Below are 17,593 nucleotides of genomic sequence, written 5' to 3' on the forward strand. Positions count from 1 at the left end.
ATAAATGGTTTTTGTAATATTAATATAGAGAAACCTTTATTGCATTGACTCTCCAGGTGCAGATAGAGGCTTCCCAGTAATCAATTTGATAAACCTTCATTTTTCTTGCGGGAAAGCTTTTCTCACCGAGTGAGTTTCATAAACACTAATCTGTCAAGATTTATATAAATTAGCAATCGGTGATGCTCATTGATCAGGTCATTACCCTACACATAGACCAGGGCTGCAGGATCTGCAGTGAGGGGCTATACCGCGTCTCTCCAGTAGAGGGCCACAGACTTGCATGTCTCACGTATTACTGAGCCCTCGGCTCTGCATATAAATGAATAGCTTGTTTCTTATTTTTCAGTCACATTTCTAGTAATTTTGTGTATTTTCATTACAGACGTGTTTTGGTTCTAATTTCATCGATATCGATTGGTATTCGCAAAACCACCCTCAAGTGTTTTGGTTCAGAACTCAGATTTAAAATCCGAATCTGGGATTTTAGCTTTATTGGAAATGGAAAAAGAAGCTAAAAATCATGTCATTTTTCAATCCAAAATCCAAAATTTGGATTCAAAAACTGAATTCTGAACCGCGGGAAGATTCGAAGCAGTACGCGGTCGAATCCGTAAAATTCAGGGTGGGTTCGGTTTTGTTAGCTATATCGTGGTATAAATTTCCCTGGGTGTTTCTTCCTAAAGGTGTGTGTTTTTCCCAACAAATTTTTTAGCATTTTGTGTTCTTACAACCACTACTGAAGGTGTGCAACGTATATTGCACAAGCTGCTAAATTCACCTGCTCCCTCCCACGTGTGCTAATACTATACTAATACAATACTAATCTGACTGCTATTCTCATTATCACTGTAATAGAGTATATCTCCTTCTCCTGATTCTTTAAAGGGGTAAATAACAGATACTGTATGTTTATTATTTAATATAATTTTGTCTTTTCTTTTAGTTTAATTAAAATAGTTTAATAAAAATAGCTCATAGCATTACTAATGTGGGGCATATGGGTGTAAGGTGTATTACTGTGTGGCATTATGTGCATAAGGGGCTCTATTACTGTGTAGTGTAATGTGTATAAAGGGCACTCCTGAGTGGTGTAATGTGAACAAGGAGCGATATAGTGTTGTGTAATGTCAATAAAGAGCTATATGGTGTGGTGTAGCATCAACAAGAAGCAATACTGTGAGGCGTAATGTGAATAAGGGGCACTACTGTGAGGCATAACATGAATGTGGGACACTATCATGGGACATAATATGATTGAGGGACACTATCGTGTAATATGATGTGAAAATGCCAGTAAGCAAAAGTAAGATTCTTAAAACAATGCGAGTAGCATTACTAATGTGGGGCATATATGCAAGGTGCATTATTGTGTGGCATTATGTGTATAAGGGGCACTATTACTGTGTGGTGTACTGTGTATAAAGGGCACTCCTGAGTAGTGTAATGTGAATAAGGAGCGATATAGTGTTGTGTAATGTGAATAAGGAGCTATACGGTCTGGTGTAACATCAACCAGGAGCAATACTGTGAGGCGTAATGTGAATAAGGGGCACTACTGTGTGATATAATGTAAATAACATTGCACTATTGTGTGGTGTAATTGAATTGGGGGGCACGCTTGTGTGGCTACGCCCCTTTCCAGCAAAAACACACCCCTTTTTGACCACGTGACTTCAGCACGCTCTGTTCCTATTTCAATTATGGGGGGTGGGGGCACTAATGCTCTTGCATAAGGCAGCAAAATGAGGATTGCTATGGGTGAGAGGTGATGGGTGTTGCTGGGAGATGGGTGCTGGGTCATAGGCGGAACTAGTAACGATGCTAGGGGGCACCAGACAAAATCTTGCCTAGTGCATGAAGTTGGTTAGGGTCAGCTCTGAAATTTCCAGCCTAATAATTTGCCCTTAGTCTGTGGCTTCCTGCTGCCGCCAGGTGTACTTAATAAGACATTGATAAGAATACAGTTTTGAAAAGCTACAATATGACCAATTATTGCTACATACCTTCCAAGATCCACATCAAATCCATAGAAGGTTTCACTGCATTGATCACACTTAGGTCCAGACAAGGAATGGTCCCGACAATAGCAGTTACCACTGATCTCATTGCAGGTGTCATTAATGGAACCTTTGGTGTGGCAAAAACACGGCGTACAGCCCATATTCCGATCGGCGGGTAAATAAAAACCTACAAGACAAGAAAGGGTCTCATTTTTGCTGTTTATAATAATAAAAACACAAATAAACTTATTAAGCATATAAGTGACCACTGACAATATATCAACTGTAAATACAAATCTACAGCGACAGGGACTTACTGGTCATGCATAAACCACTGTACAGTGTACAAAGTCAGTGTAACATATATCTGTAAACCTTTTCATCATGAAAGAAACGGAAAAGATATACTGTAGGATGCCAGTAGCCACCATTAGACATTGGCATACTTGGCAGGGACGGTTCTAGACCTTGTGGTGCCCAGGGCGCACGTTTCCTTTGGCGCCCCCATTCAAAAGAGGGACAGTGTGCGCCGAAGGAGCGCATAAAAAATACAAGGGTGTGGCCGGGGGAATAGTACCAATTCACATTACACCACACAGTAGTGTCCATCTGTCACATTACACCACACAGTAGTACTCTTTATACACGCCAGGTAGAGCCCCTTATACACATTACACCACACAGTATTACCCCTTATACACGCATGACACCAGGTAGAGCCCCCTTTATGCACGTAACACCAGGTAGAGTCACTTTTATAAATGTTACACGAGGTAGAGCCTCTATTATACACGTTATACCAGGTACGGCCCTAACACACATTGCGCCAGGTAGTGCCCCTTACACACATTACGCCAGGTAGAGCCCCTAACACACATTGCGCCAGGTAGTGCCCCTTTTTCCACGTTACACCAGTTAGAGCCTCTTATACACGTTAAGCCAGGTAGAGCAAGTTACATACATTATGCCAGGTGGAGCCCCTTATACACATTATGCCATGTAGTGCTCCTTATACAGGTTACACCAGGTAAAGCCTCCTAAACGCATTGCGCCAGGTAGAGCCCCTTACACACGTTATGCCAGGTAGAGCCCCTTATGCACATTGTGCCAGGTAGAGCCCTTAAACACAATACACCAGGTAGAGTCCCTTATGCACATTGTACCAGGTAGAGCACCTTATGCACTTTACACCAGGTAGAGCACCTTATGCACTTTACACCAGGTAGAGCACCTTATGCACTTTACACCAGGTAGAGCATCTTATGCACTTTACACCAGGTAGAGCACCTTATGCACTTTACACCAGGTAGAGCACCTTATGCACTTTACACCAGGTAGAGCCCCTTTCACATGTTAGGTCAGGGAAGGGCACGGGAAGCAGGATGCCGGCAGTGGGAGGCGGGGCGCGGCCAGTGCGGTGTGGGCAGCGGGCGCGTTTAATTCAGATGGTGCTCGGTTACTTGCCCTTTCTTGCTTTACTCCCAACTCAGAATCAGGCCCTATATTCAGTATACATTCAAGATCGCGGCTGTTGAGATCGCGGCTGTTGGGATCCCGGCATTTGGAGCACTAACACCGGAATCCCGATACCTGGCGGAACACCGGTGCCGTGATCTTGACCAGGTTAGCATCCCAATGCCGGAATACACTCGGGATCCCGAAAGTAGCTGAGAGGGTTAGGGTTTGGCTGCAAGGGGCGGGGTTAGGTGTAGGCGCCACTGAGGGGGGCTTAGGGTTAGGCTGCGCAGAGGGTGGGTGGTTAGGGTTAGGCTGCGGGAGGGGGGTTTAAGGTTAGACACCACCGGGTAGGGGGAGGGGGGATTAGGTTATGCACTAAAGAGGAGGGTTAGGGTTAGGCACTAAGGGGGGAGGTTAGGGTTAGGCTGCGGTATGGGGGGGTTAGGAGGGTGGGGGGAGGTAATATACTTACCTCACCCCTTTCAGGATCATGACCATTGGGATGCCGGCATTGGTATTGTGACCGCCAGAATCGCATACCAATCCCATATAGTCTATAAATGTGGATGGACATAAAAGCTTAAAAAGCTATTGACAATATATTAATATACACAAATCCATTCCCATTTATGCACAGCAAAATAAAAACATACGTGTAAATAGTAGAGATGAGCGGGTTCGGTTTCTCTGAATCCGAACCCGCCAGAACTTCATGTTTTTTTTCACGGGTCCGAGCGACTCGGATCTTCCCGCCTTGCTCGGTTAACCCGAGCGCGCCCGAACGTCATCATGACGCTGTCGGATTCTCGCGAGGCTCGGATTCTATCGCGAGACTCGGATTCTATATAAGGAGCCGCGCGTCGCCGCCATTTTCACACGTGCATTGAGATTGATAGGGAGAGGACGTGGCTGGCGTCCTCTCCATTTAGATTATAAGAGACTGAGAGAGATTTACTGGAGCTGACTAGGAGGAGTACTGTTACTGTAGAAGTGTAGAGACTGAGTGGAGAGAGTTTACTAGTGAGGACAGTGCAGTTTACTTTATAATCCGTTCTCTGCCTGAAAAAAGCGATACACAGCACACAGTGACTCAGTCACATACCATATCTGTGTGCACTGCTCAGGCTCAGGCCAGTGTGCTGCATCATCTATTATCTATATATAATATTATATATATCTGTCTGACTGCTCAGCTCACACAGCTTATAATTGTGGGGGAGACTGGGGAGAACTACTGCAGTGCCAGTTATAGGTTATAGCAGGAGCCAGGAGTACATAATATATTATATAGTGAGTGACCACCAGACACACAGTGCAGTTTATTTAATATATCCGTTCTCTGCCTGAAAAAAGCGATACACACAGTGACTCAGTCAGTCACATACCATATCTGTGTGCACTGCTCAGGCTCAGGCCAGTGTGCAGCATCATCTATTATCTATATATAATATTATATATATATCTGTCTGACTGCTCAGCTCACACAGCTTATAATTGTGGGGGAGACTGGGGAGCACTACTGCAGTGCCAGTTATAGGTTATAGCAGGAGCCAGGAGTACATAATATATTATATAGTGAGTGACCACCAGACACACAGTGCAGTTTATTTAATATATCCGTTCTCTGCCTGAAAAAAGCGATACACACAGTGACTCAGTCAGTCACATACCATATCTGTGTGCACTGCTCAGGCTCAGGCCAGTGTGCAGCATCATCTATTATCTATATATAATATTATATATATATCTGTCTGACTGCTCAGCTCACACAGCTTATAATTGTGGGGGAGACTGGGGAGCACTACTGCAGTGCCAGTTATAGGTTATAGCAGGAGCCAGGAGTACATAATATATTATATAGTGAGTGACCACCAGACACACAGTGCAGTTTATTTAATATATCCGTTCTCTGCCTGAAAAAAGCGATACACACAGTGACTCAGTCAGTCACATACCATATCTGTGTGCACTGCTCAGGCTCAGGCCAGTGTGCTGCATCATCTATTATCTATATATAATATTATATATATCTGTCTGACTGCTCAGCTCACACAGCTTATAATTGTGGGGGAGACTGGGGAGCACTACTGCAGTGCCAGTTATAGGTTATAGCAGGAGCCAGGAGTACATAATATATTATATAGTGAGTGACCACCAGACACACAGTGCAGTTTATTTAATATATCCGTTCTCTGCCTGAAAAAAGCGATACACACAGTGACTCAGTCAGTCACATACCATATCTGTGTGCACTGCTCAGGCTCAGGCCAGTGTGCTGCATCATCTATTATCTATATATAATATTATATATATCTGTCTGACTGCTCAGCTCACACAGCTTATAATTGTGGGGGAGACTGGGGAGCACTACTGCAGTGCCAGTTATAGGTTATAGCAGGAGCCAGGAGTACATAATATTATATTAAAATTAAACAGTGCACACTTTTGCTGCAGGAGTGCCACTGCCAGTGTGACTAGTGACCAGTGACCTGACCACCAGTATATATAATATTAGTAGTATACTATCTCTTTATCAACCAGTCTATATTAGCAGCAGACACAGTACAGTGCGGTAGTTCACGGCTGTGGCTACCTCTGTGTCGGCACTTGGCAGCCCGTCCATAATTGTATATACCACCTAACCGTGGTTTTTTTTTCTTTCTTTATACATACATACTAGTTACGAGTATACTATCTCTTTATCAACCAGTCTATATATTAGCAGCAGACACAGTACAGTGCGGTAGTTCACGGCTGTGGCTACCTCTGTGTCGGCACTCGGCAGCCCGTCCATAATTGTATATACCACCTAACCGTGGTTTTTTTTTCTTTCTTTATAGTCATACTAGTTACGAGTATACTATCTCTTTATCAACCAGTCTATATTAGCAGCAGACACAGTACAGTGCGGTAGTTCACGGCTGTGGCTACCTCTGTGTCGGCACTCGGCAGCCCGTCCATAATTGTATATACCACCTAACCGTGTTTTTTTTTTCTTTCTTTATACATACATACTAGTTACGAGTATACTATCTCTTTATCAACCAGTCTATATATTAGCAGCAGACACAGTACAGTGCGGTAGTTCACGGCTGTGGCTACCTCTGTGTCGGCACTCGGCAGCCCGTCCATAATTGTATATACCACCTAACCGTGGTTTTTTTTTCTTTCTTTATACATACATACTAGTTACGAGTATACTATCTCTTTATCAACCAGTCTATATATTAGCAGCAGACACAGTACAGTGCGGTAGTTCACGGCTGTGGCTACCTCTGTGTCGGCACTCGGCAGCCCGTCCATAATTGTATATACCACCTAACCGTGGTTTTTTTTTCTTTCTTTATAGTCATACTAGTTACGAGTATACTATCTCTTTATCAACCAGTCTATATTAGCAGCAGACACAGTACAGTGCGGTAGTTCACGGCTGTGGCTACCTCTGTGTCGGCACTCGGCAGCCCGTCCATAATTGTATATACCACCTAACCGTGGTTTTTTTTTCTTTCTTTATACATACATACTAGTTACGAGTATACTATCTCTTTATCAACCAGTCTATATTAGCAGCAGACACAGTACAGTGCGGTAGTTCACGGCTGTGGCTACCTCTGTGTCGGCACTCGGCAGCCCGTCCATAATTGTATATACCACCTAACCGTGGTTTTTTTTTCTTTCTTTATACATACATACTAGTTACGAGTATACTATCTCTTTATCAACCAGTCTACATATTAGCAGCAGACACAGTACAGTGCGGTAGTTCACGGCTGTGGCTACCTCTGTGTCGGCACTCGGCAGCCCGTCCATAATTGTATATACCACCTAACCGTGGTTTTTTTTTCTTTCTTTATAGTCATACTAGTTACGAGTATACTATCTCTTTATCAACCAGTCTATATTAGCAGCAGACACAGTACAGTGCGGTAGTTCACGGCTGTGGCTACCTCTGTGTCGGCACTCGGCAGCCCGTCCATAATTGTATATACCACCTAACCGTGGTTTTTTTTTCTTTCTTTATAGTCATACTAGTTACGAGTATACTATCTCTTTATCAACCAGTCTATATTAGCAGCAGACACAGTACAGTGCGGTAGTTCACGGCTGTGGCTACCTCTGTGTCGGCACTCGGCAGCCCGTCCATAATTGTATATACCACCTAACCGTGGTTTTTTTTCCTTTCTTTATACATACATACTAGTTACGAGTATACTATCTCTTTATCAACCAGTCTATATATTAGCAGCAGACACAGTACAGTGCGGTAGTTCACGGCTGTGGCTACCTCTGTGTCGGCACTCGGCAGCCCGTCCATAATTGTATACTAGTATCCAATCCATCCATCTCCATTGTTTACCTGAGGTGCCTTTTAGTTGTGCCTATTAAAATATGGAGAACAAAAATGTTGAGGTTCCAAAATTAGGGAAAGATCAAGATCCACTTCCACCTCGTGCTGAAGCTGCTGCCACTAGTCATGGCCGAGACGATGAAATGCCAGCAACGTCGTCTGCCAAGGCCGATGCCCAATGTCATAGTACAGAGCATGTCAAATCCAAAACACCAAATATCAGTAAAAAAAGGACTCCAAAACCTAAAATAAAATTGTCGGAGGAGAAGCGTAAACTTGCCAATATGCCATTTACCACACGGAGTGGCAAGGAACGGCTGAGGCCCTGGCCTATGTTCATGGCTAGTGGTTCAGCTTCACATGAGGATGGAAGCACTCAGCCTCTCGCTAGAAAAATGAAAAGACTCAAGCTGGCAAAAGCAGCACAGCAAAGAACTGTGCATTCTTCGAAATCCCAAATCCACAAGGAGAGTCCAATTGTGTCGGTTGCGATGCCTGACCTTCCCAACACTGGACGTGAAGAGCATGCGCCTTCCACCATTTGCACGCCCCCTGCAAGTGCTGGAAGGAGCACCCGCAGTCCAGTTCCTGATAGTCAGATTGAAGATGTCAGTGTTGAAGTACACCAGGATGAGGAGGATATGGGTGTTGCTGGCGCTGGGGAGGAAATTGACCAGGAGGATTCTGATGGTGAGGTGGTTTGTTTAAGTCAGGCACCCGGGGAGACACCTGTTGTCCGTGGGAGGAATATGGCCGTTGACATGCCAGGTGAAAATACCAAAAAAATCAGCTCTTCGGTGTGGAGGTATTTCACCAGAAATGCGGACAACAGGTGTCAAGCCGTGTGTTCCCTTTGTCAAGCTGTAATAAGTAGGGGTAAGGACGTTAACCACCTCGGAACATCCTCCCTTATACGTCACCTGCAGCGCATTCATAATAAGTCAGTGACAAGTTCAAAAACTTTGGGTGACAGCGGAAGCAGTCCACTGACCAGTAAATCCCTTCCTCTTGTAACCAAGCTCACGCAAACCACCCCACCAACTCCCTCAGTGTCAATTTCCTCCTTCCCCAGGAATGCCAATAGTCCTGCAGGCCATGTCACTGGCAATTCTGACGAGTCCTCTCCTGCCTGGGATTCCTCCGATGCATCCTTGCGTGTAACGCCTACTGCTGCTGGCGCTGCTGTTGTTGCCGCTGGGAGTCGATGGTCATCCCAGAGGGGAAGTCGTAAGCCCACTTGTACTACTTCCAGTAAGCAATTGACTGTTCAACAGTCCTTTGCGAGGAAGATGAAATATCACAGCAGTCATCCTACTGCAAAGCGGATAACTGAGGCCTTGACAACTATGTTGGTGTTAGACGTGCGTCCGGTATCCGCCGTTAGTTCACAGGGAACTAGACAATTTATTGAGGCAGTGTGCCCCCGTTACCAAATACCATCTAGGTTCCACTTCTCTAGGCAGGCGATACCGAGAATGTACACGGACGTCAGAAAAAGACTCACCAGTGTCCTAAAAAATGCAGTTGTACCCAATGTCCACTTAACCACGGACATGTGGACAAGTGGAGCAGGGCAGGGTCAGGACTATATGACTGTGACAGCCCACTGGGTAGATGTATGGACTCCCGCCGCAAGAACAGCAGCGGCGGCACCAGTAGCAGCATCTCGCAAACGCCAACTCTTTCCTAGGCAGGCTACGCTTTGTATCACCGCTTTCCAGAATACGCACACAGCTGAAAACCTCTTACGGCAACTGAGGAAGATCATCGCGGAATGGCTTACCCCAATTGGACTCTCCTGTGGATTTGTGGCATCGGACAACGCCAGCAATATTGTGTGTGCATTAAATATGGGCAAATTCCAGCACGTCCCATGTTTTGCACATACCTTGAATTTGGTGGTGCAGAATTTTTTAAAAAACGACAGGGGCGTGCAAGAGATGCTGTCGGTGGCCAGAAAAATTGCGGGACACTTTCGGCGTACAGGCACCACGTACAGAAGACTGGAGCACCACCAAAAACTACTGAACCTGCCCTGCCATCATCTGAAGCAAGAAGTGGTAACGAGGTGGAATTCAACCCTCTATATGCTTCAGAGGTTGGAGGAGCAGCAAAAGGCCATTCAAGCCTATACAATTGAGCACGATATAGGAGGTGGAATGCACCTGTCTCAAGTGCAGTGGAGAATGATTTCAACGTTGTGCAAGGTTCTGATGCCCTTTGAACTTGCCACACGTGAAGTCAGTTCAGACACTGCCAGCCTGAGTCAGGTCATTCCCCTCATCAGGCTTTTGCAGAAGAAGCTGGAGGCATTGAAGAAGGAGCTAAAAGGGAGCGATTCCGCTAGGCATGTGGGACTTGTGGATGCAGCCCTTAATTTGCTTAACAAGGATTCACGGGTGGTCAATCTGTTGAAATCAGAGCACTACATTTTGGCCACCGTGCTCGATCCTAGATTTAAAGCCTACCTTGGATCTCTCTTTCCGGCAGACACAAGTCTGCTGGGGTTGAAAGACCTGCTGGTGACAAAATTGTCAAGTCAAGCGGAACGCGACCTGTCAACATCTCCTCCTTCACATTCTCCCGCAACTGGGGGTGCGAGGAAAAGGCTCAGAATTCCGAGCCCACCCGCTGGCGGTGATGCAGGGCAGTCTGGAGCGACTGCTGATGCTGACATCTGGTCCGGACTGAAGGACCTGACAACGATTACGGACATGTCGTCTACTGTCACTGCATATGATTCTCTCAACATTGATAGAATGGTGGAGGATTATATGAGTGACCGCATCCAAGTAGGCACGTCACACAGTCCGTACTTATACTGGCAGGAAAAAGAGGCAATTTGGAGGCCCTTGCACAAACTGGCTTTATTCTACCTAAGTTGCCCTCCCACAAGTGTGTACTCCGAAAGAGTGTTTAGTGCCGCCGCTCACCTTGTCAGCAATCGGCGTACGAGGTTACATCCAGAAAATGTGGAGAAGATGATGTTCATTAAAATGAATTATAATCAATTCCTCCGCGGAGACATTGACCAGCAGCAATTGCCTCCACAAAGTACACAGGGAGCTGAGATGGTGGATTCCAGTGGGGACGAATTGATAATCTGTGAGGAGGGGGATGTACACGGTGATATATCGGAGGGTGAAGATGAGGTGGACATCTTGCCTCTGTAGAGCCAGTTTGTGCAAGGAGAGATTAATTGCTTCTTTTTTTGGGGGGGGTCCAAACCAACCCGTCATATCAGTCACAGTCGTGTGGCAGACCCTGTCACTGAAATGATGGGTTGGTTAAAGTGTGCATGTCCTGTTTTGTTTATACAACATAAGGGTGGGTGGGAGGGCCCAAGGACAATTCCATCTTGCACCTCTTTTTTCTTTTCTTTTTCTTTGCATCATGTGCTGATTGGGGAGGGTTTTTTGGAAGGGACATCCTGCGTGACACTGCAGTGCCACTCCTAGATGGGCCCGGTGTTTGTGTCGGCCACTAGGGTCGCTAATCTTACTCACACAGTCAGCTACCTCATTGCGCCTCTTTTTTTCTTTGCGTCATGTGCTGTTTGGGGAGGGTTTTTTGGAAGGGACATCCTGCGTGACACTGCAGTGCCACTCCTAGATGGGCCCGGTGTTTGTGTCGGCCACTAGGGTCGCTAATCTTACTCACACAGCTACCTCATTGCGCCTCTTTTTTTCTTTGCGTCATGTGCTGTTTGGGGAGGGTTTTTTGGAAGGGACATCCTGCGTGACACTGCAGTGCCACTCCTAGATGGGCCCGGTGTTTGTGTCGGCCACTAGGGTCGCTAATCTTACTCACACAGCTACCTCATTGCGCCTCTTTTTTTCTTTGCGTCATGTGCTGTTTGGGGAGGGTTTTTTGGAAGGGCCATCCTGCGTGACACTGCAGTGCCACTCCTAGATGGGCCCGGTGTTTGTGTCGGCCACTAGGGTCGCTAATCTTACTCACACAGCTACCTCATTGCGCCTCTTTTTTTCTTTGCGTCATGTGCTGTTTGGGGAGGGTTTTTTGGAAGGGACATCCTGCGTGACACTGCAGTGCCACTCCTAGATGGGCCCGGTGTTTGTGTCGGCCACTAGGGTCACTTATCTTACTCACACAGCGACCTCGGTGCAAATTTTAGGACTAAAAATAATATTGTGAGGTGTGAGGTATTCAGAATAGACTGAAAATGAGTGTAAATTATGGTTTTTGAGGTTAATAATACTTTGGGATCAAAATGACCCCCAAATTCTATGATTTAAGCTGTTTTTTAGTGTTTTTTGAAAAAAACACCCGAATCCAAAACACACCCGAATCCGACAAAAAAAATTCGGTGAGGTTTTGCCAAAACGCGTTCGAACCCAAAACACGGCCGCGGAACCGAACCCAAAACCAAAACACAAAACCCGAAAAATTTCAGGCGCTCATCTCTAGTAAATAGAACAGTTGGCTTTGAACACGTTTGAAACTGAAAACATGAAAACGTTTGATTATTTCTATAAAGTAAAAAAATCTGGAAAAGTAGTTTCCAAAAGCAGGTTTACTTGCAGATTTGGCTACTTTACAAGACAACCAGAATCCCAGCCGCCTGCCAGGATTTTCAAGACAGTGACATCTTGCAAACTCACTCAACAGGAGTCTACAATATCAGCGCCAAGAGAAAATGTTTGACAAAGCAAGTAATTTATTTTGTTGGCGCAAAATTCCAAGCTCGTGATTTTTTTCCTAGAAATCTACTGTATGTAGGGCACTCAAGTAGTTTTCTTGGTCAACATAAACTTTGAAATTCTTTGTGATATTCTGCTCGTGCATTGGCCGACTAGAAATTATTTTTTAATTCAGTCTTTTTGTTTGGCTATTTCCACAATGTTGTTCAAACTCCACCACGTTACCCATATATTCCGTCAAAGCTCTTCAAGGGGCCGTAATGTAAACACTGGAATAACTGCATTCGGTGACTGAGCTGAGGGGCTTTTAGCCACAAGTCCTACACAAACTGAAAATGTGGCGTTTGACTGATCAACGACCGTTATTGCAATCTAAAAATCTAAAATAATAGTTACTAAAAAAATATTAATGCAAAAAATAATGATAAGTAGCATCATATACAGATGGAACCAACCACTCACATCTTGGCTTATCTGCTGCGCCTAGGCAGTGGCACACCATGGGTTATTAGCATAAGCCTTTCATCTATTGTTCTCAGCTGCAATACAATACAGAGAGAACAATACAGCAGAGGATTAAAGATGAAGAAGGCTCCGTCTGTATAGGTGGTATCCGGTCTCTAGGTTAACCATACTTAGGTCAACAGTCACTAGTCTCTTATTTTCCCATTAGGGAATCGGAGTCGGAGGAGCGGCCAAGCGTCAGGAACATAAGTGGTATTAGCATCAGCCAATGTTCATCTCTCACTGATGTTTTGAATCTTCCAACAACTGTTACTTCATGAATTTTATTACTATTATTATTTAAATTAGATTGTTTCCCTGTGCTTAAGAGCAGAATATACCTTTGTCTCTAAGCTTTCAAGGAGAGGGGCGCGCTACTGGCCACAGCAAGCTTGAGATCACTTCTGTGTCTTGCACGGTCTTATCTGATTAATTGCCTACAGAAAATGTCAGTAGGTGACTCTGCGCTAGATGAGTATAGGGGGGGGGGGGGGCGAGGTGATCAAGAGAAAGAAAAAACATACTGTTGTCATATTTATTAGTGTACAGCCCAAATAATTTAGAATTAAAACATTTAAAAAATATACTTAATGGAGGTTAAGTTGCATTTGTAACCTCTGTTCGCGTTATTGAGTGGCATATTAAACCCAATGTGCCTCTAATGCACCTCCTAATGCGCACTCCTACTTTAACAAATTGCCTATAAATTTCACTCGAACCAAATGTATTCCTCTAACGTTTTTACTCATCGCAGGTTACAAGTATACGTGGACCATTTTTTAAGTACAATTAATTTTGATTCTGAAGCCAGGAAAGCTGCAAAATTTTCTCTGTGGATTTGAAGGTATTTTTTTGGGGGGGTCTTAAAAAGGCTGAAAGCTCTCAATGCATTATTGCAAGTATCTGCTCTTCTCTTGTGACAATTATATTAACATGCAATCATAAGCCCTTCTGCTAATTAATGAGCATTTACATTGCAACAAAAAAAAAATCTACATCATTTTAAATGTGATGAAAATGGGAAAAAAATTAATGTCAATGAATTAAAGCAAAACATGACACAAAAATCAAGCACTGTAGGTACCAAAAATTAAAGGTCGATAATAGAAAGGTTAAATATGAGAAAGTAACCCTAGAAGTGCAAGTATGGTCAGATTTTGTGTAGCCGAGTTCTGGAAGAAAAAAAAAGATACATTGTATTTGTTATCAAACGTCTGAATAAATGTGTGTATGTATATAATATATATATATATATATATATATATATATATATATAAAAAATAGAAAAAGATACATTGTATATAATAGAAAAAGATACATTGTATTTATTATCAAACTTCTGAATAAATGTGTGTACTGTATGTATGTATGTATGTATATATATATATATATATATATATATATATATATATATATATTTTGAACAAGATGTAGTCGCGCATTCCAACAATAAAAGTCTTTGAAATGTATGTCAGTCCAAATGTATTGTTGCAGCAATCCTCCTTTAGGAGTAAACCCGTACTCCTCAGCACATGTAGAAAGAAAAATAATGGAGGGCGCACTGGTGAGTGTAAAATCACAAGTAGTTTACTGACATAATATTCACTCACGTACATTCAAAGTAAAAGGTAACCAGCGCAATGTCGACCATCAGTGGAGCCTCCGGATACCCGCACCGATGAACCCCGAGCAACGGGGTTGCCCTCCATTATTTTTCTTTATATATATATATATATATATATATATATAAAAAATTAATTTTTATTTATGTATTTATTTATATAAATATACATTCAATAATTGCAGTAAGGGCAGTTTATTATTGTGATTAGTAAATAATAATTATTTCATTTTTCATTTTCTGACATCTCAGATAAATCTTAAAATATAAATTTGTGTATTTATAATCATGACTTCATAAAACTAAAATAAAGTAAGGTATCATCACCCTAATATACAGTATAATGTAGGAGAAGTGACATAAACAGTGCATATAAATAAGTGGGGACCACATCACTGTATGGCAGCTCAGTATATGGTGTCCCATGAGATCTAAGACCACTCACTAAACAACTACATTTTAATATCGACATTTACATTGTGAATTTAAAATAAAATTTTAATCTGAACCTGACGTTCAACTTTTATAAAGTAAAGTATTACGTATGCAATAAGTTACGGAATAAGTTCCTCTGTCAGTGTCCAGAAAAGATCTGAAAATAAAAACCTGCAGTCTTTTCAGCTGCTGTGACATCACTGCCCCTGTACATGAATCCACCAATCAGCAAAGAACACAGGGTATGACCTGCAAAGCTACACGGAAAGAAGAGTAAAACTCACTAATGTAACACTTTATCACAACTTACTGTAATTACTACTTCTCTCCTACAGTAAGTAACACTTTTAGTACTGAGCTGCTACTTACTGTATTAATGTAAAACCTTCTAACACTTTAACTGCTACATCTCTCAAGGAGATCCGATCCGAACCGAGTCCCGGTTCAGATCTTCCCACGGTTCGGAATTTGAATTTGAAATAGGAAAATTTGGATTTAAAAAAATTACATGAATTTAGCTGTTTGTATCGATTTTTATCAATGATAATTTTTTTTTCATTTTTAACTGAACCAAAACACTTGTCTATTTGCCAAAACCAAAAAACAATGATGAATTAGAACCAAAACTGAAATACGGGGGCCGCACACATCTTTATTAATAATAGATTATCATCTCAGAGAAAACACTACACAAGTTACACAATATTGTAACAACGGGCTCCGGAAGATAGGCTACTCAATCATTCAGGGTTTTGTGGCATACTTGTCTACTCTCCCGGGACAGCCGGGAGGCTCCCGAAAAACGTGTGGCGCTCCCGGCCTCCCGGAAGAGTAGGCAAGTCTCCTGGGCCAGGAGCCATCTGCCCGCTACCCCCCTGCAGCTTACCGCAGCCAACCGCTTACCCTGCACATCCTCCCGGAGCTGTCATGTCTGGGGGTCCGATGATGTAAATCGCGTCATTGTGGCTCAGCTCCCTGCCTAGCAATGCCGGTAACCTCCGCATTGCATAGCGGGGCCACAATGACGTTGCAAAGCTGTCACGCCAACGGGTCCACCCCCTTTCAGCATCGGATTGCCCGCCACACCCCTTGCAGTGCTGACCTGGCTGCTCCCTCCTGGAGGGGGTAAGCCAGAAAGTCGGCATGCAGGGCCGCCATAAGGGGGGGGTGCTGGAGGCACATCTGTCCTGGGCCCAGCCTCTCTGACAGAGAGAGGAAGGCCTGGGATGCTCATGCAGCCCCCTGCCCGCCGCCGTCCGCGCTGTTCCGCAGTCGTCCTCCGACCCTCCAGGAGCTCTGTATTGAAAACTTCCCTCCCAAAATGGCCACCGCCACAGAGGAGACAGTTATTTAAAATACTAGAGGAGCCCTCTAGTATCTTGAATAACTGTCTCCTCTGAGGCGGCGGGCATTTTGGGAGGGACATTTTCAATACAGCTGCAGGAGGACGGAGGAGAGCAGCAGAACAGCGGGGATGGAGGCGGGCGGGCAGCGGCATCAGCATCCTGGGCCCTCCCAACAGCGGCACATGTATGTATGCATGCATGTGTATATAATACACACACATATTCATTAATTAACTGGTGCAATTCTAAAGCTGACTCCTCCACAGTGTGAGGGGGGGGGGGGCTGCCTATTTTGTCAGTCCCGGGCCCCGCAATTTCTGATGGCAGCCCTGTCGGCATGTATGGTTCGTGGCTCCTCCATAGAGAATATTTACTCTAGTCTTGGTTCCATTCCCGATGCCAGCAAGGCCAGTATTGTGGACCAAAGGTCACTTCCTACTGGATTTACACAGCCCTTTGGTGATAGTATCTCCACTGCCAATCCCACCAGAACCGCAACCCTGACAAGTTCTGTCAAAAGCCAAACACCCAGGGGCATTTCTACAGAGGAGGGGGCCCGTGTGCACCTCCGGGTAGGCCCCCTCCTCTGAACGGCGCTGTAGACTCCGGCATTGTGCCGGAGTGTACTGCGCATGTGCTGGTCTCCGGAAACATGACACCCGCCACGATCCGGAGACCAATTTTACTACCACGCATGTGCGGTGGCCATTTTGGCTGCGATTTCCGCCACGATCGCTGCGCCCCGCCGCTGGACTTTGGTAAGGTAAGTATTTATGGGTGCAGTGTATGCAATGTGGGTCCCCCCTGGACCCAGGGGCCCGTGTGCACCGCACACACTGCACCCTTTATAGAAACGCCAGTGCAAACACCTTCTCTCAGGTAAACCCTTTTGATCCCCTGACTATTCCCATGCTGTCAAATAATTAGGGCTGGCGGCAGGGCTGTAGTAAGCCGGGGGGGGGGGTGCCCGGGGCACTTAAGACAGGGGGGCCCCGATGGAAGGTGGGGGTGTATATTAAATTGTGCATACCTCCCAACATGACCCATTCCAGGAGGGACAAAATTCTCTCTACCTGGACTTCCCTCTTAATATATGATTGGCGTCACCTGTGTTGGACTATTTAATTGATAAGAAAGGTGATTCATCACAGGTGATTGCAATCATAAATTAAGCAGGAAGTCCAAGTAGAGAGCATGTTGTCCTGGAATGGGTCATG

The 17,593-nt window shown here is 44.5% G+C and overlaps 1 protein-coding gene across 1 annotated transcript in view; it reads right to left on the bottom strand.

The window, feature by feature from the left end:
• The window catches only part of USH2A (usherin), a 1,656,840-nt gene that overhangs the window by 1,276,112 nt on the left and 363,135 nt on the right, over positions 1-17,593 (bottom strand). The window contains exon 13 of the mRNA XM_063919430.1: positions 2,007-2,190. Within this exon, the coding sequence (XP_063775500.1) occupies positions 2,007-2,190 (184 nt within the window). The remainder of the gene's footprint in view (positions 1-2,006; positions 2,191-17,593) is intronic.

The sequence above is a fragment of the Pseudophryne corroboree genome, chromosome 4 (assembly GCF_028390025.1).
Source record: "Pseudophryne corroboree isolate aPseCor3 chromosome 4, aPseCor3.hap2, whole genome shotgun sequence".
NCBI classification, from domain to species: Eukaryota; Metazoa; Chordata; class Amphibia; order Anura; family Myobatrachidae; genus Pseudophryne; species Pseudophryne corroboree.